At 43.1% G+C, this 23,015-nt stretch overlaps 2 protein-coding genes across 2 annotated transcripts; both read left to right on the top strand.

The window, feature by feature from the left end:
• Nucleotides 6,668–7,994, top strand: LOC109826024 (polygalacturonase non-catalytic subunit AroGP2-like). The gene is made up of 2 exons (XM_020392978.1): nt 6,668–7,240; nt 7,435–7,994. Exons 1-2 carry the CDS (start codon nt 6,685–6,687, stop codon nt 7,728–7,730), a joined length of 852 nt encoding a protein of 283 aa, XP_020248567.1. The 5' UTR covers nt 6,668–6,684; the 3' UTR covers nt 7,731–7,994.
• On the top strand, nt 8,042–9,537 carry LOC109826774 (calcium-dependent protein kinase 8-like). Its single transcript, XM_020393796.1, has 3 exons — nt 8,042–8,504; nt 9,019–9,430; nt 9,532–9,537. The coding sequence occupies exons 1-3, from the start codon at nt 8,305–8,307 to the stop codon at nt 9,535–9,537; spliced, it is 618 nt and encodes a 205-aa protein (XP_020249385.1). The 5' UTR covers nt 8,042–8,304.

Raw genomic sequence — 23,015 nt, 5'->3', positions numbered from 1 at the left:
AGTTGATCCGGGTAAGGAATACTTTGATAGAGTTTCTCTCTCCCGTATGTAAATTTCTGACTCCTTATCTGATCTTGCTAAGCCATCATCCTCTCGTTCTCGGTCTAGAGCTTCCACCTCCTCAACTTCTGATATTTGTGCTCGATTGGATCGTCTTGAGACTCAGGTCTCAACTATTCAGAAGGAAGTTAGGACCATTCTCAGTTATCAGCGTCAGTCTCTTGGGATTCCGGATCCATCTTCTAATTCTGATTCTGGTTCTGATGAGGGCTCTGATGAAGGATCTGCTTCTGGCTCTGGTTCAGGATCTGGCTCAGAATCTGATGATAGTGGTGATTGACTCGTTGATTATTGGATTATGCTTATGGTTATGTTTATGTTTTGGTGAAAGAAAACTTGATACTTATGTTTTGTTTTGAGTTGTAATAACTCTATGGTTTGTGTGAAAACTATATGGTATTGTGGAACAAATTGTGTATGGTTTGTGTGGAAAACTATGTAGTATTGTGGAACAAATTATGGTTATGTTTGCTTATGATTTTATTTTGGTTTTTAAATGATGCTTTGTGATTGATTTGGTCTATAAATTTCAAATGTTTATGGTTGTATATGGATGGATATGGTTGCTTAGCTCCTATATATGATCTTTATATGTTATTTATGCAAATTGACAGGGGGAGCTTTGGCCATATAATTGTTTATTATCTGTGCTTGAATGCAAGGGGAGCGTTGCTCCTATTTATATTTTTTTCCCTTTTTGATGTTGTTAAAGGGGGAGAAAATCTACATATTGATGTTCATGTGGTTTATTCATATTCATGTTGTATATATATGGTTTATTCATATTCATGTTATATATGTTTGGTTTATATGTGGTTTATCAACATGTAATTCATATCATAATAAATTGTTTGTCATCATCAAAAAGGGGGAGATTGTTGGCCCTATAGTTTTGATGATGATTTATCAAACAATTTATCGCTAATATGTTTTCTAGTCTTTGTTGTTTTGGTTTTTCTCCTTACAGGTAATTCAACACACGACAATCAAAAGTTAAATATTCAAGTTCATGTGTGTGCATTTCCCTAGGTATAAGTTTAGTTTGCTTACATATATCGTATGTCTATATTTAAGCTCAATATATGTACACTTAACACATTTTTGACATCTTTCTATCATATAAATGATTTTTCATCAAACTTTGTTACTACAGCTTTTAGTTCATGTTTACATCTTTCTCATACCTCATTATATATATATATAATGTATGCATGATACATATATACGTGTTTACAAGTCATATCTCAATTTTCATGTTCACAAAAAATAGGTTTTCTAAACACTTTTCAAAAACAGAGAGTTTTCACAAACGAAAATTTATTTTCCAAAAATTCCTTTTCAAACCTGTTTATTTTATCATTTAGAAACTTTTCCCAAAGTTTTACTATTTTTGGAATTGATTTGATATTTTTAATGTATTTTTAAAATCAGTCTAAAACCTGTCATATGCCATGTATCAGTTTGCGGTCGACCGCCACGGTCGACCGTCAGCAGCAAACTTTCTTAGTATGGCTCTTATGTGCTCGTGGTCAACCGTGACGGTCGATCGTGAATCCATCCAGAGACTTTCGCGGTCGACCGTCACGGTCGACCGCCAGCTTTCAAACCCTATTCTCTGCCTTTTTTGTGCCTCGCGGTCGACCGCGAGATTTCCACGGTCGACCGCCCGCCGAACTCATAATTGTTTTCCAACGGCTATTTTCTGATTTGATTTTCTAAGGCTATTTTGGTCTTTTCAAGTTTGTTTTGGCTGATATTTTGAGTGGGTATAAATACCCCATTGCTCTTCTTTTTCAAACCAATCAAATAAAACCAAGTTTTGTTTTTACATTAAGGTTTAACAAAGGTTTAAGAGGTGTTTAAAGAGCTGTTACGCTGTTTTCATCAGTCTGTTTCAAAAGAAGTTTCCTACAACAAGAAGAGGCTTTCAAATTCCATCATCCACTGTTCTTCTTGTCTATTGAGAAGTTTTCCTAACTCTTTTTACATATAGCTTACTATTTTATTTTCATATCTTAGCTATATTTATTGAGTTATACTTTTTCATTCATTGTTGTCACACACACTGTATTGAGCTTAATATTCCATACTATATATTGTGGGTTGTGGTGTGTGATTTAGTGAGTGTGAGCTTCATTTGCGTTCTCATTTGTTGTTGAGAACAAACCATTGTATTTAAACTTTATTTGTGAGTATCACTTGTAATACACTTGTACACCGAGAGAAGTGTGAGGCGAGAGACGGGGTCGAATCCAATAGGAGTGGCGTTGGTTGACGAACCTAGGGAGAGGTTGCATCCGAGCACTTGAGGAGGAGGACACGGGCTAGGTTCCTGCACTTAGTGTGTAAAGTGTGATTGCATAGTGTTTGTTGTGTGAGAGTTTTCAGTAAGCTTGTAAACCGAGTGTGTAGAAGTTCTGGCTTCTAAATCGGATTGTGATAGTAGAGATCTCCTCGAGGTGAGGAGCGGAGACGTAGGTCGTGGTGACCGAACCTCGTAAACACATTGTTTGTTTGTGTTTTGCTTAGCGTACTTTTTAGACGTAGGTCGTGGTGACCGAACCTCGTAAACACATTGTTTGTTTGTGTTTTGCTTAGCGTACTTTTTATTTGTGCTTATTCATATCATTCTTGCTCATATCTATCTTATATCATTCTTGCAATAATAAATTAATCAATATTATTTTAATTGACATTTAATCGGGATTAGATTAGCATAAGACCCTAATCAGTCCCCCTCTAGGGTCTAACAGTTTTATGTTCTTTAAGCCTAGCACTAAGATGTATCCAATCATTAAATCCTTCATTTATTAAAAAACCTTTTTTAAAACCATTTTTAAACAATTTACAACAAAAACAGAATACTTTATCGGTATCCTTCGAATAAACTAACCATTCCCTATCGCATTTCTCTCCATTTGATAAATGCCTAGAGTAAAATGCCAAAGAAAAACATCTTCCTAATTTATCTTTATGACCTTTTTCGACTAATAAATCACTTATAGGGTCATTTTCCACTAATATATCTCTAGATTTTATGTTCAAATTATCCCAAGTTTTGGATCATAAATATTTAAATTCATGAGCATGGACTAATTAAGTTGTTCATTGCCTAAAATATTTTCATTCTCATTTTTATTTTTATTGTTAATATCAATTTCATTCTGATTCTCATTCTCATTTTTACTTTCATTTTCATTTTTATTTTCTTTCTGATTCTCATTTTCATTATCATTTTTATTTTCATTATGATTCTCATTTTTATTCTGATTCTCATTTTCATTTTTACTATGATCATCAACATTTTCATTCTCATACTCATTCAGGCCCAAATAATTAATGTTATCATTTTCAATTGAATTTTCAACTGAATCTTGTGTTTCTCTAACAATGAATTTATCAAGCGCTCCCCTTTGAGTTTAGACAAATTGTTCATTTTTTTGCGTTTATCATATCCAGAAGAATATTTTCTTGGAAACATTTCTATAATAAAACAAAAAATATTACAATCAAAATATCAAATTGAAAGAAGTCAAAAGATTTGAAACAATACAACCTGATGAACAACTCCGGCTGAGCATCAAACTTGCTCTTATCCGTCAAGCTCTCGTAACAACAATACAACCTGATGAACAACTCCGGCTGAGCATCAAACTTGCTCTTATCCGTCAAGCTCTCGTAACGAATCTTTTCCAAAGCCTTTACAAGTACAATAACAAAAACAATAACAAAAAAATCAAACAAAAGCATCAAAATCAAGAGCTCCTCAATCAACAAAACCCTAAGTAATCCCAAAAATAGACCAAAACTTACATCCGAGGAATTGCTAGCGAGCTCGACAGTGGTGAAGTGGACTGACTGCTGACTGCTGATCTCGACGGGACGACCAGTCTGAGCGGGGGCGGCGAGCTCCGAAGTCGGCGATTTCGGGGCCTCGGGTGGTGGAGTCGGAGAGGAGGAGGGGGAGGTGATGGCGAGGGCGAGGCCGCGAGGGTGATGAGCTAGCGGCGACGCAGAGTTGAGCGAGGGGATGTCGAGGGCGGAGGAGAGGAGGAGGGGGGCTGGCCAGATCTGGTTTGAGATGTGAAGATGGGTAGGGATCTATTTTGAAGGAGGGGTTTTTGAACGGAGGGTTGAGATTAAGCTGAGGGTTGTGAAATGGACGGTCCGTCTTAGATTTATTTCTCCCTATATATAAATATAATTAAAAAAAATTTGGGGCCCCCAATTTTAGGGGGCCCTGTGCGGTAGATCACCCCCGCACACCTACAGAGCCGGATATGTAATCAATTTCTACTTTTATCCAAATAACTTTACTACGAAAATGCATGATGTCTATCACTTGATGATAAAAGATCCGGATATGATCGTCCAGTTTATTAAAGTCTTAAGATCTCTAGCATTATGATAAAAATTTTCAAAATCGTGACGAGAGGTATTCATTTCATATTTATGGTATATATTAAAGTAACAACGTGCATTGCTGACATGATTAAATAAAAACACCTTGTGTTATGTACATATATTAAAAAATTGGATGTGGGGAATACTTGTTAATTTTTTTTATTCTCTCACGTTCCCCGTCCATGTGAAGATCACTGTTTATATATGTCCGTGTCGAACAGCTGTCTGTATAGTATCTCGTAATTAAAACCATAGCGAAAATGACTTTAATAAATAATTAATCACATTGTGGGCTCACTTGTCACAAAGAAAAATTATTAATTAATCTTGCCATCATGGTGTTGGAATTCTGACGAAGAGTTCTATTAGCCCCGATGGTTGGATTATCTGTAGAACGAACGAGACACGAAAGGCGTTGTTCTTTTTGTAAACATCGCGGGGCTCTCGATTAGCCTGTGCCTTCGTTATTCCGAAATTCTGTCAGTTCACGTAGTTCGTCGATTCACTTCAAACGTTCACCGACGTCAATTGAACTCCTGTGAACCAGATGGTGACGTTCATTGTCGTTCCTTAACACTGAGCTATTCGTGGAGACCTATAGGTAATTTTCGATGCCTACAGGAAGCGATCAAGTGGATTCTGAGATATCTACGAGGCACCACACAGAAGTATTTGCACTTTGGTAAGGGAGAGGTGGAAGTGCAAGGGTACGTAGATGCAGACTTTGGTGGGGAAGTCGATCACCAAAAAAGCACCACCGGCTATGTATTCACCGTCGGAACTACAGCTGTTAGTTGGATGTCACAGGTACAGAAGATCGTTACCCTATCCACTACAGAAGCTGAGTATGTTGCAGTGACTGAAGCCAGTAAAGAGATGATATGGCTTCAGGGTTTGTTAACAGAGCTGGGATTCAAACAGGAGAAGAATGTTTTGCACAGTGATAGCCAGAGTGCGATACACTTGGCGAAGAATTCAGCATTTCATTCTAGAACGAAGCATATTGCGCTTCGGTACCACTTCATCAGATCCCTGTTGGAAGATGACGTGTTAAAACTGGAAAAGATTCTAGGAAGTAAGAATCCAGCAGATATGTTAATAAAGACGGTGACCGTTCAGAAACTAAAGTTGTGCGCAACTTCAGTTGGCCTTCATGCTTAGATGATGAGGGCGGACCCACACAGGAGAGGAGCTTGATGAGATAACCTGCCGACGTCGGTTTGGTCTCCAAGTGGAAGATTGTTAGTTTGGGGGTGGATATCAACCTCCGCCGACGAGTAGCTCCGGCGAGCGTGGACGTCGACTCAGGCGAAGTCGACGGCGAACTCCAGGCACAGCTTTAGGTGGAGCTCGAGCAGGCGAGCTCGAATTTTGGCGATTCCCGACCTCGGCGTGTGGGCATCGCGACCTCGGCGTTTTGGATCCGACCTCGGCGTTTTTGTGACCTGACCTTGGTGTTTCTGCACTCCGACATTGGCGTTAGCGATCGAGTGTGCGATAGGCCTGTCGCCAGCTTACTGTATTCGCCTATAAAAGTCCCCTTTCCCGATGCCCTAGCTTGTGTGTGAGAGCTTTTTTCCCCCTCCGATTTTTTCTCTGGCGTCGGACAAAAACACAGTTGCGTTTCCTTCTTTCTCCAGCGCTTGGGATTTGAGAATCTTGAGGGGAGATTTAAGAAGAGAGAGAGAGAGAAATTAATTAGGGCCTTTTTTAAAGGGGTATTCTCAAAAGAGAATTGAAATTGATTATTCCCTTTAATTATTAACACTGTAGCTACAGTGTTCATTTTGAGAAATCTCAGTTTTGAGATCTGCTCTTGAATTGTAATTTCTTGTTTGATTAATAAGAAATTTACTGTGTGGCTCCCGAAGATGTAGGCAGTTGCCGAACCTCGTAAATCTTGTGTACTTTTCTCTATACCGCATTTCTGCTGTTTTTAGGGGTTTTGCGTAGCCTCAGCGGATAGTATTCCCAACCGTATCCACATTATTGCCCTTAATCATTTTAAAGTCAATGTTGCTACAATGCTTTTAGTTGGCAAGCTACTGCTGTTAAGGTGTTTTGTGATGTTTATCCTATTCATTTCCTCTATAAATACAGAGCAGCTAGCAGTAACGTTCTTAGCATCCTTCAACCAAACATAATGGCTACTTCTCCCCTCCCCTTCCCTGTTGTTTCCCTCATCCTTTTCTTCTCCAGGAGATGAGAGAGAAAGTACGTATGTGGCCTGTCCTTTATCACGAGGAGATGAGAGAGAAAGTACGTATGTGGCCTGTCCTTTATCACGAGGAGATGAGAGAGAAAGTACGTATGTGGCCTGTCCTTTATCACGAGGAGATGAGAGAGAAAGTACGTATGTGGCCCGTCCTTTATCACGAGGAGATGAGAGAGAAAATGCTCAGAAAACAGTTACTTGCTGATGAGGTTTTCGCTCATGACGACACTCCAGGCATCTGCTTCAGGGAGGGCGATTTGAAGCAGGGCAATGCTATGCCTTTTGTAGACTTCAGAGGGCTGTTCCCAAGTCAGCATTTTGTGCCGAGGTCAGTCGCCAGCAAGATGCCCTTCACCTCCGCGGACGACGTAAAAAGGATGTTCCACGTATCATCCGCGACGAGCAAGGGCATGGAAAAGACCGTGAAGCTCTGCAATAGGGCGGTGACTTCCCCTGATGAGCAGAAGAAGTGCATCTCGTCGGCAGAGGATATGATCGACTACGTCATTCAGACTCTCGGGTCTGATAACATCGAGGCGAGGAGCACGGAGAGTACTAGAGGTATATATAGTGATGTTTTTTTATTCATGTTTTTATACGGAGGAATGTACAAGATAAAAATAACTAGCTAGCTAGGAGGAATATGGAATTATTTATTCATGTTTTTGGCACTACTTTATTCATTCATGATAGCTACTAATTCTAATTTATAGCAAAACACTTAATTTAATCTACACTTTAATTTTCACCAACAGGGTGTGGGAGCGACATCTTGATCGGCGATCTCAAGGTGTTGAACGGAGGTAAGTTTTCCGATGTGGTGACTTGCCACCAGATGCAGTTCCCTTACTTGGTTCACTACTGTCATAGCATTGCGAAAACTAGAGTTTATGAGGTGGAGATATTGGATGCGGTGACAAAGGAGAGGGTTAACCACGCTATAGCTACCTGCCATATGATCTCCATGGGGAACCCCGAGCCTGGCAACATTGTAGTCTGCCACTTCATCTCGCCATGGGACATGGTGTGGACCGCCGCTGCTGAGGCTTGATGTGTGGTGTGCTTGTGTTCTTGCATGCATGCGTGCATCCATGTGGGTGTGGTCATGCATGCATGCATGCGTATATGCGCTATATTGAGCTCTATGTGATGTGTGTGTCGTCCTGAGAGAGTGACTGCGTGTGGACGAGTCTAGTGGTATGTATCATGTGTGGTCATGCGTGCATACATGTATGCATGCATGCAATGTTGTAACCCGTTTCTGGTGTCTCTATCTTGTTGTTGAAATAATATGCACATCATGAATTTGCTGCCACCGCTTTTCAGTACTCTACCCATTCAGTATCGAAAATGGTCATATTAAACGCAAAATCGTTACCATTACCGTATTCTTTGTGAATTGATACGTTTCAATTCAAACGTGCGGTAGCGCGGGAGCCAAAAGAGGAGAAACTAACGGTCAACCAACAGAAATCCAAAAGCTCTCAAACACCCAACAACTCCGTTCCCTAATCCACAAACACATCAAAATCCCACCGACACATAAATTTAAAAAAAAAAACGAAAAAAAAATAGGGGGAGAAAGAAGAATCTACAGAGGAAAAATAGATCAAGAGGAGGGAGGAATGGGAGGCTGCTACTCCTCCCAATCCTCCAACCTCTCTGACGAGTCCAAGAGCCGCCGCTGCCTCCCCTCCATCTCCTCCTCTGACCACGTCGACAACCTCGATGACATTGAGTGCATCGACCTCGTCGCTGCTGCCGCCAAACCCTACTCCACCTCCATCCTCAGAAACCCTTCCTCCGGCGAAGAATTCCTCTGCAGGTACTGTCCTGAAATCACTTGAGAATTATCTGATTAGACATGAGCGTGCTTTGCAAAGCAGTTTTATTTTTATTTTTTATTTTTTTTTTGGTGAAAGTATTATCTTTGAAGTTTGTTTTTTTTCTAACTGTTTAGTAATTTAGCAATAAGTTAGTTTCTAAGTCCTATCTAAAAAAGTTAGGATTCCTCAGTTTTTTAAAAAGTAGATTATAAGCTCATCTAAATTAGCTACGTCTCACCAAGTAAATGATCATTCTTTCCAAAAGCAATCGAGAACTAAGATAGCTTCAAAAGCCAACAACTACTATAGCTTAAGAGCTTTAAGCTCCCCAAATACCCCAAGCAAGTCATTCATCACGCTGCATGATCTAATAGAACATTTTCTAGGATAATAGAATGATTACATAAATAATACCCAAAAACATGTACAATCATAAAGTCTTCACTAACATATAAAGATATTAAAAATTAGTATTTGATGTGCAAGGGGCATAATAATATACTATTATGGCAGGTACCAGCTCGGGAAGGAGCTCGGCAGAGGCGAGTTCGGCGTCACGCGAAGATGCACGGATATCGAGACGGGCGAGAAGTTCGCTTGCAAGACGATATCAAAGCTTAGGCTGAAGAACTGTGTGGACGCCGCCGATGTGAGGAGGGAGGTGGAGATTATGAGGCATTTTCCGAACCATCCGAATATTGTGCAGCTTAGAGATGCTTATGAGGATGAAGAGGCTGTGCATTTGGTGATGGAGTTGTGTCAGGGAGGAGAGCTTTTTGATAGGATTGTTGCAAGGGGGCATTATACGGAGAGGGCTGCTGCTGGTGTCGCCAAGACAATCATTGAGATTGTTCAGGTGAAGAACAGAAGTAACACAGAGAGGGCTGCTGCTGGTGTCGCCAAGACAATCATTGAGATTGTTCAGGTGAAGAACAGAAGTAACACAAACAGATTAGTAATTAAATGCGGGGTAGTCGCACATATATCCCGTATATGCCACTTATTAGCCCTTAGTTTTTGTTATAGGACTAAGTGAGGATAGATTCCTGTTTTGAAATTACTACCTCAAATAGAACCAGGATAGCAAGAACATCAAAACAACACTAGACAGGGGGACAATCTGCAATTAAACCCTTTTCTTGATTAGCACTTGACCCTTGCTGTCCGAATGAAATTCCTTTATCGATAATGTAATTATAGGAATATGTGATCAACATCTTTAAGAAAATAGGGGATCTCTACAACACACCCATGTCACTTTACACATAGGTGATGGGTACAAATAAGGGAGGGATTAGTCATGGTTTGGAATCTAGGGATCAAAATGCTACTAAAAGAGCTTTGGGGGTAAAAATTGTTTATCCCCAATATTATAAGGGCGTCTGATGGGAAGCGAGCAGAGGGTTTCGATCTAAGTATGCAACCATCCTTCAAAGAACAATGAGCTTTCAGCCATGGTTGTTTGGTATCATGTCAAACAACTAGTATAACAGGAAAGCATTATTAAACACTAGCTTTGTGTCTCAAACAAGGTAAATGTTAACTGATGATATTTATGATGGAGTTTTTTTTTTAGAAAAGACATTTTTTGCTAAATAATTAGCAAAACCGACCGTTTTGCTAATTATTAAACAAAAACGATCACTTTTTGGCCAACATTGGTCGCTTTTAAAAAACTGTTTATTCGAAACATATGAGACTAGCAGTACCGTATGTTTAGTCGAACATTGGTCGCTTTTAAAAAACTGTTTATTCGAAACATATGAGACTAGCAGTACCGTATGTTTAGTCGTCATTAATTGGCGACTAATAGCACCTAGCAAACCTACGGGACCAGTAATCTCGTAGGTTTTGGGTGTGCTTTAGAAAACCAAGCAGATCGGCCACCTTCGCCACGATCTGAGCAGATCCAATTGCATCGGGAGACAACCTCTCCTGCCCCAATCCAACCCTATCCAATATCTCCCTTTTCCTCGCCGCCTGCGCTCGGTACTCGCTCACCTTGGTCCGCGGATCTCCGGCAACGATCGATGCAGCTCAAGACCTTGATTTGGACAGCGACGCGATGGAGTGGAGGTAAGCTATGGTGCGAGGGGTGAAGTCGAAGTCGAAGTCGAGGACTTGGTGGCTGACGGAATCGAAGTGGGAGGCGAGGAAGGAGTTGATCTCGGCGATGCGGGCCCGGCCTAATGGGCTCTTCTATAGCCTATAATAGCAATCTGTCGGCAATAATAATAAGAAAAACAATGTGGATTTTAAAACCTACGGGACTAGTAGTCCCGTAGATTTTCTGGGTGCTATTAGCCGCCAATTAATGGCGACTAAACATATGGGACCAGCAGTCCCGTATGTTTCGAATATGCAGTTTTTTTAAAAACGACCTTTTTTGGCGTGTTGGCCAAAAAGAGGTTTTTTTTGCTAAATAATTAGCAAGACGATCGGTTTTGCTAATTATTTAGCAAAAAAATATCTTTTTTTTTAAAATCTCTTATTTATGATTTGAGCAAACGTTCATGAGCAACGTAAGGTGATGATGTTTCTGTCTTATGAACTCTTAAATCTTCGATTTTAATTTGAAGTGGATTGGCATTTTGTTGGTTTGCGTTGACTAAGTTTAGTAGCAAACACAACAACAACAAAGCTTTTATCCTCAATTTTCGGAAGTTAGCTACATGAATCATATTCCTTCATTCAAATCTATGATGAGTCTTTTCCCCGTTAAGCTAATTGTTGTCAAGTCATCTTGATTGCTTTCAATCAAGTTCTTTTAGGTCTACCTGGTGCTCTTTGCCATCATTAACTATGATTTTATCACTTCTTTGAATGGTGCATTAAGTGGCCTCTATTGTATACTAAACTACCTCAATTGATTGCCTCATTTTATCCTCAATTGGAGTAACTCTAATCCGTTATGACTACACTATTAATCTCATTTATTAATGTTATCATTTTCAATTGAATTTTCAACTGAATCTTGTGTTTCTCTAACAATGAATTTATCAAGCGCTCCCCTTTGAGTTTAGACAAATTGTTCATTTTTTGCGTTTATCATATCCATAAGGATATTTTCTTGGAAACATTTCTATAATAAAACAAAAAATATTACAATCAAAATATCAAATTGAAAGAAGTCAAAAGATTCGGAACAATACAACCTGATGAACAACTCCGGCTGAGCATCGAACTTGCTCTTATCCGTCAAGCTCTCGTAACGAATCTTTTCCAAAGCCTTTACAAGTACAATAACAAAAAAATTAAACAAAAGCATCAAAATCAAGAGCTCCTCAATCAACAAAACCCTAAGTAATCCCAAAAATAGACCAAAACTTACATCCGAGGAATTGCTGGCGAGCTCGACAGTGGTGAAGTGGGCTGACTGCTGACTGCTGAGCTTGACGGGACGACCAGTCTGAGCGGGGGCGGCGAGCTCCGAAGTCGGCGATTTTGGGGCCTCGGGTGGTGGAGTCGGAGAGGAGGAGGGGGAGGTGATGGCGAGGGCGAGGCCGCAAGGGTGATGAGCTAGCGGCGACGCAGAGTTGAGCGAGGGGATGTCGAGGGCGGAGGAGAGGAGGGGGGCTGACCAGATCTGGTTTGAGATGTGAAGATGGGTAGGGATCTATTTTGAAGGAGGGGTTTTTGAACGGAGGGTTGAGATTAAGCTGAGGGTTGTGAAATGGACGGTCCGTCTTAGATTTATTTCTCCCTATATATAAATATAATTAAAAAAAATTTTGGGGCCCCCAATTTTAGGGGGCCCTGTGCGGTAGATCACCCCGCACACCTACAGAGCCGGCCGGATATGTAATCAATTTCTACTTTTATCCAAATAACTTTACTACAAGAATGCATGATGTCTATCACTTGATGATAAAAGATCCGGATATGATCGTTCAGTTTATTAAAGTCTTAAGATCTATATGAAATTAACAATAACTCTGATTTTAAGCGTACTTCTATACTGATTTTGGATCGTAAGCAATTTCTACTTTATCTGAATAATTTTATTACTACAAGAATGCAGGATGTCTATCACTTGATGATAAAAAGATCCGGATATGATCGTCCAGTTTATTAAAGTCTTAAGATCTCTAGCATTATGATAAAAATTTTCAAAATCGTGACGAGAGTCACGGGGTATTCATTTCATATTTATGGTATATATTAAAGTAACAACATGCATTGCTGACATGATTAAATAAAAACACCTTGTGTTATGTACATATATTAAAAAATTGATTGTGGGGAATGCTTGTTAATTTTTTTATTCTCTCACGTTCCCGTCCATGTGAAGATCACTGTTTATATATGTCCGTGTCGAACAGCTGTCTGTATAGTATCTCGTAATTAAAACCATAGCGAAAATGACTTTAATAAATAATTAATCAGATTGTGGGCTCACTTGTCACAAAGAAAAACTATTAATTAATCTTGCCATCATGGTTTCTCAGTACTTGTCACAGATAATATATACCCTACCGGCCCCTCGAAGGCATGTGATTCTTTTGGCTGAGTTCGATTTCCCTGTATGCGACCCTATCAACTCGGGCAAGACTTGGGAACGTATCGGCATACGCACAGGGCATAACCTACTACCTAGTTTGTATCCTTCGACTAGTTACGTATCGGTTGAACGTATATGCCACCTTGAGTAGGTTGCGGTCTGCTGCATGCGTACTTGGGCTGATAGAGCCTCACTTACGAGGTTACTAGTAAGTCTTGAAATTTAAGGATTTAAATATTAAGTCTTGAAATTTAAGTGCGATAATGATTAAACACTTATGGCTTTGAATTAGCCAAATAATTCTATAGCTAAGCATGTTTGGGCGAAAGTAATTCTAGAACGAGTGACTTTTTTGAAAATTATAATAGTGCACGATGACACGTCTATGTTTTCATGGTCTAAGCACAAATATGTGTGGCTCCGATACGTGTATGATAAGAACTACTAAATACAGCCTCGACTTGAACGTACAACTTGGCAATCTTGTTGAACCAAGAAAAATCATGTCAATAATTGTGAAGATGATGTTTATATTAAGAGAAAAATGCTTCTAGCCCCCAAAACAAAAAGAAACATGTCTCCCACCCCCAAGACATTTTCAACGGGCTCTTTGCCCCCAAAAGTAAACTAATTATTCACTGAGCCCCCAAAACACAAAGCCCAAGAATTTTACACAGGTAAAGACTATAATACCCATTCTACCCATTCTCTCTTTCTCTCTAACCATGCAATCCGGCCCTCTGCTCTCCCTCCTCCTTCCCCCACCTCTCCACCCGCCGCTGCCGCCACCCTCCTCCTACCATCATCGCCTCCTCCGCCGTCGTCGCCGCCCCCAAAACCAACCTTCGCTGCCGATTGATCCACCGCGTTGATCGTTTCTTCGCCGGCGATCCTCGCAACCTTCGCTGCCAATTTAACCTCCCCGCAACAAAGATTCAGCGCCTTGGAGCTCCCCAGGGACACCACCAACAGATCCTCCGCCCCGTCGGTGAAGGGAAACTTCCTCTTATTAGTAAGCACGTGCGTGATTGTAGCTGCCGTCGGATTTCCCATCCCAATCCCCCCTCCCATCGCTTTGATGTTTAGAAAACATCAAAGCGATGTTAAAATTAGGGAAAAATGCTCCGTGAACCCAAATCCGTAAGATTAGAGACTTTTGTCATTTAACACTTTACGATTAGAGACTTTTGTCAATGAAGTTTGAACACAGAAAAGTACTTCTGCTTTGCCTATTACCATTTAGCATGGCCACACATCCACCACGAGCAAGGGAAATACTACGAATATAGAAAAGCTGGATAATGAACTTCCTTGTATGTTATATCATTCGTCCATAGTTCATGCTCAAAAATAAATAATTGATCCAAAATGATTACAGTATACACCGATAAACAAATAAGCAATAGAAGGCATGATTTTACTAGGACAAAAGGAGTTTGTGTTTGCTTTCCTATGGGTTTACTGGAAAATTAACGAACTTAGAGCTGATATTATTTGCAGGAAGTGTTTTCCCATAATTTTAATGAAATTTTCAAAAGTCAAGTGATTTACGTGTTGGTTGTTAAGTTTACGGGTTGCTTGTTAAAGTTACGCGTTGATTGTTAAGGTTACGGGTTGCTTGTTAAGGTTACGCGTTGCTTGTTAATGAAATTTTCAAAAGCCAAGCGATTTACGTGTTTGTTGTTAAGGTTATACGCGTTGCTTGTTAAGGTTACGGGTTGCTTGTTAATGTTAACCGTAACCTTAACAAGCAACCTGTAACCTTAATAACCAACGTAGAACCTTAACAAGCAACCCGTAACCTTAACAACCGACGCGTATAACCTTAACAACCAACGCGTAACCTTAACAAGCAACCCGTAACCTTAACAACCGACGCGTATAACCTTAACAACCAACGCGTAACCTTAACAAGCAACCCGTAACCTTAACAACCGACGCGTATAACCTTAACAACCAACGCGTAACCTTAACAACCAACGCGCAACCTTAACAACAAACACGTAAATCGCTTGGCTTTTGAAAATTTCATTAACAAGCAACGCGTAACCTTAACAAGCAACCCGTAACCTTAACAACCGACGCGTATAACCTTAACAACCAACGCTAACCTTAACAACCAACACGTAAATCGCTTGGCTTTTGAAAATTTCATTAAAATTAGGGAAAATGCTCTGTGAACCCAAATTCGTAAGATTAGAGACTTTTGTCATTTAACACTTTACGATTAGAGACTTTTGTCAATGAAGTTTGAACACAGAAAAGTACTTCTGCTTTGCCTATTACCGTTTAGCATGGCCACACATCCACCACGAGCAAGGGAAATACTACGAATATAGAAAAGCTGGATAATGAACTTCCTTGTACGTTATACCATTCGTCCATAGTTCATGCTCAAAAATAAATAATTGATCCAAAATGATTACAGTTTACACCGATAAACAAATAAGCAATAGAAGGCATGATTTACTAAGGACAAAAGGAGTTTGTGTTTGCTTTCCTATGGGTTTACTGGAAAATTAACGAACTTAGAGCTGATATTATTTGCAGGAAGTGTTTTCCCATAATTTTAATGAAATTAAGAAAAATCCCAAAAAGAACTCCATGTTCTCCTTCCAAAACTCCCTGTTCTCGTAAACCTCCTTCTTCCAGATCGACACCGACGCCTTCACCTCGTTCGATCACAAACCGGCACGCCTCGATCGCGTCGGATCTGTGGACGGCTGATGTCGCGACGAATACGCTGGCCTTGCCGACGGGGACGGTGCCGAGGCGGTGGGAAACGGCGCCGCGGCGGGGGGGGGGGCGGGGGGGGTGTCTTGGCGGGGTCCAGGTGGGGGGAGGTGGCGGGGTCCAGCTCTCTCCTCTGCACAAATAAAAAAAGGAAACAAAGGGTATTTTGGGAATATTTATGTTGGTTTTAAACAACATATCACGTGGGGGGTGTTTTGGGGGCTAGAAGAAAATCGCGCAAGTTTTTGGGGGCAAAGAGCCCGTTGAAAAAGTCTTGAGGGGTGGAAGCATGTTTCTTTTGGTTTTGGGGGCTGGAAGCATTTTCCCCTTATATTAATATGGCAATCTTTGAACTAAGAAAAATCTTATCAATAATTGTGAAGATGATGTTTATCAATTAATATATTCACCTCGTGGAAATATATTGTTTTTATAGAAGGACAAATAATCTCTAGACTATAGAGTGATGTTATATAGACAATGCTTGATTAATTCAGTTTGGTAATATCTACGAATTCCAATAATTTTTCATTAAAAAATATTTTATTTCAATCATATCTTAACCAAACCAATTAAAATATCGTATCCACATTATTGCCCTTAATCATTTTAAAGTCAATGTTTTTTTTTGGTAAATGAAAGATTTTATTCACAAACCAAAAGTATAGAAGTTAAGTACATCAACAATCTCAGACACTTTGGAATCTGAGAACTAAAACCCAACTAACAAAGAAACTCTACAACTTCTGCTTACAGGGAATGAAACCAGGCCCAGTCTTCATTTGGCAATGAAGGTTTGTTGAGGATAGCAGTATACATATCAACTTTAATGTCCCTAATAATTTGGCTAGAGCATCTACTTTTCAATTTGAAAATCCTCTCATTTCGCTCTTTCCAAATGTTGTAAACAACTGCTGAAAGAGCCATTCTTTTCACTCTCAGTTTTGAACCTTTCATCCTTAGACTATTGCAATACCAAACGAGAAGTAATCTCCAATCACATGTCCTCCAATTAAACTTGAGCCATTCCATAACCGCATTCCAAACAGTCATAGAGAAACTGCATTCAAAAAACAGATGTTTGTGACTTTCAAATCCTCCTTCACATAGAGAGCAAAGATCGGATTGAATTGCCCCTCTCCTGAGCAATCTATCTTTCGTAAGAAGCCTATTTTGAATAGCCAACCACAAAATAAAAGAGTGCTTAGGTAGATTTGAACTCTCCCAAACTGTATCAGTCCAAGGTGCAGATACGTTGACATTAACTGGAGAAAGGATCTTGTACAGCTCAGATAGGTGAATCTTAGAATGTTTATAACAAGATCTGATGTTCTGAATTAGCATATCAGTCCCTCCCACAAGATTCACAGCTTTATCCCTAGCTTTTAACAACTGTTTCCATAACCAAGAATCACCAGATTTCACACTCACTTGCCAAATGTTTGATTCTTTTAAGTAGGTGCCGTGAACCCATTTAATCCACAAACACTCTTTATTTGAATGCACATACCATAATGTTCTCATTGCAGTGGCTAAATTCCAAGTAATGGCAGAATAAATACCCAGACCCCCTTGATTCTTCCCTGTGCAGACTTTATCCCATGACACAAGTGGAGCCTTGAGACTATGATCAGATCTCCCCCATAAGAAATCTCTGCAAAGATCATCAATTTTCTGTAGGACTTTAGAGGGCAGAACGTAGCATGAAGTCCAAAAGATTTGAACTCCAAGAATGATGCTTTTAATTATCTGCAGTCTGCCTGCATAGGATAGAGTTCTGTGCATCTTCCATTCCTGAAATTGATTTGAAATTTTTTGGAACAGGGGATTACAATCAACATAAGATAATCTCTTTGAAATCAGGGGTAGGCCAAGATATTTGAATGGTAAAACCCCCTCAGGAAATCCAATGTGATTGAAAATGTCATTCTTGATAGTATCTTCAACTCCACCATAAAATATAGAACACTTTGTGAGATTTGCTTCAAGACCAGAAATAGCTCCAAATTTTTTGACACATTGATAGATTTTCAGAACTGATTTTACATCCCCTTTACTGAACAAAAGCAGATCATCTGTAAAGATTAGGTGAGAAATCTTGAGACTACCACACTTGGGATGGAATTTAAACTCTCTGTCATTATTGTAGGCATCAAAAACTGCCTATAGGTCTCCACAAACGGTTCAGTGTTAAAGAACGACGATGAACGTCACTACACAATCAACGTCGATGAACGACTGAAGTGAATCGACGAGCTACGTGAGCAGACAGGATTTCGGAACAACGAAGACCCGGACCAATCGGAGACCCGGCGGTGTTCACAAAAAGGACAACGCCCTTCGTGCCTCGACCACTCTACAGATAATCCAACCACCAGAGCGGATCGAACTCTTCGTCAAGCATCCGACGCACCCGGAATCACTCAAATCCGAGTTCGGACGAAGAATCTACAGGGAAGACAACGAAATACACCTAAACGGAATCCCGGCAAGTCGAAATACCCCGGGGGTGTCTAGGAAAAGCCTAGACACCCCAGGGGTGCTCTCGGCCTGGCCGAGACCCAGGTGTCTAGGCCCCCTAGACCCCCTACACACTCCTATATGCCTATAAATAGACCCTAGTGCCTTCTTTGAGAGGAGGCATTTTTGGAGAGCCTGTGCGAAGCCCTGCTGCAGCACAAGAGTGTCGATCGCTTCAAACAAGGAGAGAGGTCTACATCCAGTCCATCACCCATTCCCCGTCTATCCTTATATTAGCCTTTGCGTTAATATAAGAAAGAGCTAATATCCATCGCTTTGCCGAGATTGACGCCTTTAAGCTTCGCTAGATCTCACCGGATCGCACGAAGCTCTTCCGAATTTCTTGCAGATCAGAAGTTTCTAATCTCATGCGGATCGGACGAACTCTGTCCGATTATCCGGATCAGATCTGATGCCCGTGTCCACGGATATTACGCTCCCCGTCACAGGCAAAGACCCACGCAAGCGAGACCGCACCAAAACGGCGATCTCGTGTTTATTTCGATAAAGTTGAAACTTTGTTTGTTGCACGAGAGTCTTATAAAAAGACCACTTTTTTATCGATTCTTGTGTAACGCTTAAAAGTTGTAACAGATTTCAAAAGCAATTGAAAAACAGCAACTTCCCGCCCCCCCTCCCGACCCCCGCCCTCCCCTCCCCCCGGCCACCGAACGAACCCACCCCCCACGGCCCCCCTCCGAAACGCCCCCCACCCCGACCCCTCCCACCCGACCCCCCCGCTCCCCACCCCGACGCCGCCCACCCACCCCCCACGACCAGCCGCGCGGCCCCGCCCCGCCCCCGCCCCTCGCCACCGCCCCGCCCGCCGGAAAACCCCCCCCCCCTTCCCCACCCCCCCCCCGCCCGCCCCGACGCCCATCGACTGTCCCCGCGGCCTCCCGAAACCCCCGCCCCGCCCGACCCGCCAACCGCCCCCGCCCGTCGCCCCTCCGAAACCACGCTCGCCCCCCCTCCCCCCGCCGCCCCCCCCCCCGCCCCCCCTCCCGCCGCGCCCCCACACGCCCCGCGTCCCTCCCCCGACCGCGCGCGACCCCGAGAACCCCGCCCCCGCCGGCAACCCAACCAACCCCCCCACCCCCACGCACCCGCCACGACCCGACGAAAAACAATAAAACCCCCCCCGACACCGCCCCCACGCCCCGGACCCCCCAACAGCCCGCCCACCCCCCCCCAACCCCCACGCACGACGACCCCGCCCGAACCCTGCACCCACCCGCCCACGACCCTCCTGACCCCCTACCCCATCTCCCACCTGACCCCCCCCGCCCACACCCGACCCCCCCACGCCACCCCCGACCCCCCCCCACGAAAACCCCACCCAGACAAACACCCCCCGACCAAAACAAGCTCGCAGCCGCCCCCGCGACCACAGTGCGGAGCCGCCGACCTCCCTGCCGAGATCGGGCCCAAGCTGACGCCGCAACCGCGCATCAAAGATCCGCGCGGTGAAATGAAGAGAATCGAATACGAGTTCGATCAACACGAAGTTCGAAGAGTTACCTCTCTCCTCCCCTCCAGATCCGCCTCTCAACGAAGCGCGAAAATTCCTCCTCCTCCAGAGTCGATCGCGGAACCCTCGGCTCAAAGTCCCGAGATCCCTTAGCCATCGCTGCACTCGTACCACGTGGCGTCTCCGCGTCGCCCAACGTGGTCGAGATCGCAGATCTGGGCATCTCCTCCGCCAAGAAGATGGCTACTGAAGGCGCTCCAGCTGTATCAAAGAGGACGCTCCAAAGGCGGCGTCAACAACTTGCTCGTCAAATGGCCAAGGCTTTGGAGCCTATGGACGGGGTTCGCTACAACGAAGATCTCAAATCGAGACGACGCCTGGAGCAACAACGGTACGTAACCAACTCCTCCTCCCTGACAGAAACGAACAAGTGGGTTCGTGTCACGAGGACTCGTTCCACCCTTGAAGAGAGAATCAAGAAGCGCCGCGCACTGCTCGCGCATGCCCGAGCTCTCTTGTAGAAAGCAGAGGAGATGCAGAAAGAAGAGGCGGTCAAGACTCCGCCAAAACTCAAGCAAGTATGGAGGCTAAAGGCGAAACCAACATCTAAGCCAAGAGTTGAAGATGTTGCTGCCCAATCTTCACCAAATCTAAGTCCCGTTCCCCTTACCCCGGCACCTCCGGTGGGGTCAGGAATGAACGCGGACCCTTCAACATCCAGGGTTCCTGTGAAAGGTCGCCTCGGTCCCTTACCAGGGAATCGAGGTAAAGTACCTATCAAGGAGCGATTGGGTCCGTTGAAAGGTCCCCTAATGATAAACCCGACTGGGGGTCGTTCTAACTCCCCCCAGGAAAATAACAAAGGGAAAACCCCTATTACCGACCGCATCGGGTTGCGTGTCGAAGTTCAAGAGCCCGTTAAGTTTTTACGTTCACAAAAGCGTAGACTGGAACGATCGACTCTTAAGAACGCTAATAAAGCGTCATATTCGTCTGATGATGATAATATTGTATCTGGAAAATCGTACCAACACTCTGTAGGTTGCTCCAGTTATCAAACTGATGAGTTGTACTATAGAGCTGGGGGTGCGAATAAATCTTGGAAACGAGACGCACGAGACACGGAGCCTTACTGTCCGTGTGCCAACATCATCAAGGTGGTGTTATCAGAATGCTGCTGCTCTGAAGCTCCAAGGAGAGTTTCGGTGTTCAAGAGAATCTCCACCGGAACGTCTGAAGCTAAGCCTAGGCGTTTCCAGCGAAGAAGAAGGATAGTCAAAGACGGAGAATTCCCGAAGGTCACCATCAACATGGCCAGCAAAGGAGCATCGACAGGGGACAATCCCGAGTCAATCCCGTTGGTACCCTGGTATCTAACTCACCTACAGTCCGGAACCATTACACGAGGGACTTATGGTAGAATTCGGACGAGATTACCATCAGAAGACGAAGCATCAGATGCCGGCTCCGCGATTGCTTCGGACAACACAGTATCTAGCGAAGGACAACCCCGCGAGGTACTCATGATAACTATTCCCCCTGTCAACAACGACAACGGAGGTGGTCCTGTAGATGATAATGCCAAAGAAGACCACATTACCTCTCCCCAAAGCCACTCGAAGATAGAAACGAGTGAAGACAAAAAGATGAAGGACTTGGAGAGCAAAATCAATGCATTGATGAATGCTCAAGAGGTAAAAAGGTCAGGTATACCGTGTCCATATCCAAGGGAGTGGGAATCAATTCCATATCCGGCAAAGTTCAATCTCATTAACTTTACGCCGTTTGATGGAAAGGGTTCCCCTACCCAACATTTAATATACTTTAAGTCTCACCTAGGGACAATCTCCGGCAACGAACCCTTGATGGTACGGTCATTCGTTGGCACTCTTCGCGGAGCGGCCTTCGATTGGTATCGTCGCCTCAAGCCGGGAAGCATTGGCAGTTGGGACGACATGGAAGACATGTTCTTGACGAACTTCTTTGATGATGACACTGAGGTCTCGATCAGCACTCTGTTTGAGGAGAAACAGAAAAATGGTGAGACAGTCGAAAACTTTGTGAAAAGGTTTCGAAATAAAGCGATGAATTGCAGGGACCCGGTCAGCGAAGATTTCATCCTCGAGACCTGCCACAACAATCTCTCCTTGGACATCCTTGAAGCTATGGGAATGGCGCCACCAAAGACCTGGAAGGACCTGAAGGTGCGAGGAGAACGAGCTGAACGATTCCTCAAAAGGAAGAAGGCGGAAAGGGGTCAAATAGCTAACAATGCCCCACAACCAAACTTTGCCCCTAAGGGAAGAGGAAAGGCACACGCAAACGCCGTGAACGCAAATCAAACGTTCGAGGTGCAAGCGCAACCGCAACAGCAGCAGCAAAAGGCGCCTCAACAACCAAGGTGGCAACAGCAAACCCCGAAGCCAAAAGCCTCGGAGCCAAAGTTCCCAAAAGTTTATTCGTTCAGAGAGGATGAAGTTCCCGGTATCTTCAAGTACCTCGTTGAGAACAACAAGATCAAACTGCCTCCAGTTCAGGATCAGGAAGATGCCAAGAGAATCAATGATCCGAAATACTGCGCATTTCATAGAACGGTGCATCATCCTACCAAGGTATGCTACGCCCTTAAGGACAAGATCCAAGCTCTAATCGATGTCGGGGTCATCACCATGAAGCAGCCCAAGGAGAAGAAAGTGGGGGCGAATGCAGTGACGATTAGCTTCGGCTCTTTTCCCGTGAACCAGTTAGTTCCAGCTTGAGCCAGTAATAAAGGCAGCAGTGAAGACGGTGAACGATGATCCTCACAAACAGCGCCAGAAGGGACTCGTGCCACACACAGCCCCTAATGGTGAAATTCTTTGGGTTCATCCAGATTTGATCGGAGATGAGCAATGGACTGGAACCTCTTCCAAGAAAAAGTCAAAAGGAAAAGGTAAGTCTTGTTATGGAGCTTCTGTTATTCCAGGAAAAGACGATGAAGAAATCCCCGCCTTCCCGCTTTCTGAAGATGAACAGGAGCAATGGACTGGAACCTCTTCCAAGAAAAAGTCAAAAGGAAAAGGTAAGTCTTGTTATGGAGCTTCTGTTATTCCAGGAAAAGACGATGAAGAAATCCCCGCCTTCCCGCTTTCTGAAGATGAACAGGAGGTCTTTGCAACTCGGAGTGGGAATGAATATCACTATAAGTACCCAGATGCTTCCGAGCAATTGGGTACTAAAACCCCTCCTTCCAAAACATTGGCGGAGCTAGGAATTGCAGCAATTCCCCCAACGCCTGTAGCTACG

Source organism: Asparagus officinalis, chromosome 10 (assembly GCF_001876935.1).
Source record: "Asparagus officinalis chromosome 10, Aspof.V1, whole genome shotgun sequence".
In the NCBI taxonomy this organism is placed as follows: Eukaryota; Viridiplantae; Streptophyta; class Magnoliopsida; order Asparagales; family Asparagaceae; genus Asparagus; species Asparagus officinalis.
This window is presented reverse-complemented; position numbering and strand designations above follow the sequence as displayed.

Coding starts and splice junctions, on each gene's coding strand:
- LOC109826024 (XM_020392978.1), top strand. CDS start 6,685: ATGTGGCCTGTCCTTTATCACGAGGAGATGAGAGAGAAAGTACGTATG. Junction 7,241..7,434: donor GAGCACGGAGAGTACTAGAG/GTATATATAGTG, acceptor TTTCACCAACAG/GGTGTGGGAGCGACATCTTG.
- LOC109826774 (XM_020393796.1), top strand. CDS start 8,305: ATGGGAGGCTGCTACTCCTCCCAATCCTCCAACCTCTCTGACGAGTCC. Junction 8,505..9,018: donor GGCGAAGAATTCCTCTGCAG/GTACTGTCCTGA, acceptor CTATTATGGCAG/GTACCAGCTCGGGAAGGAGC.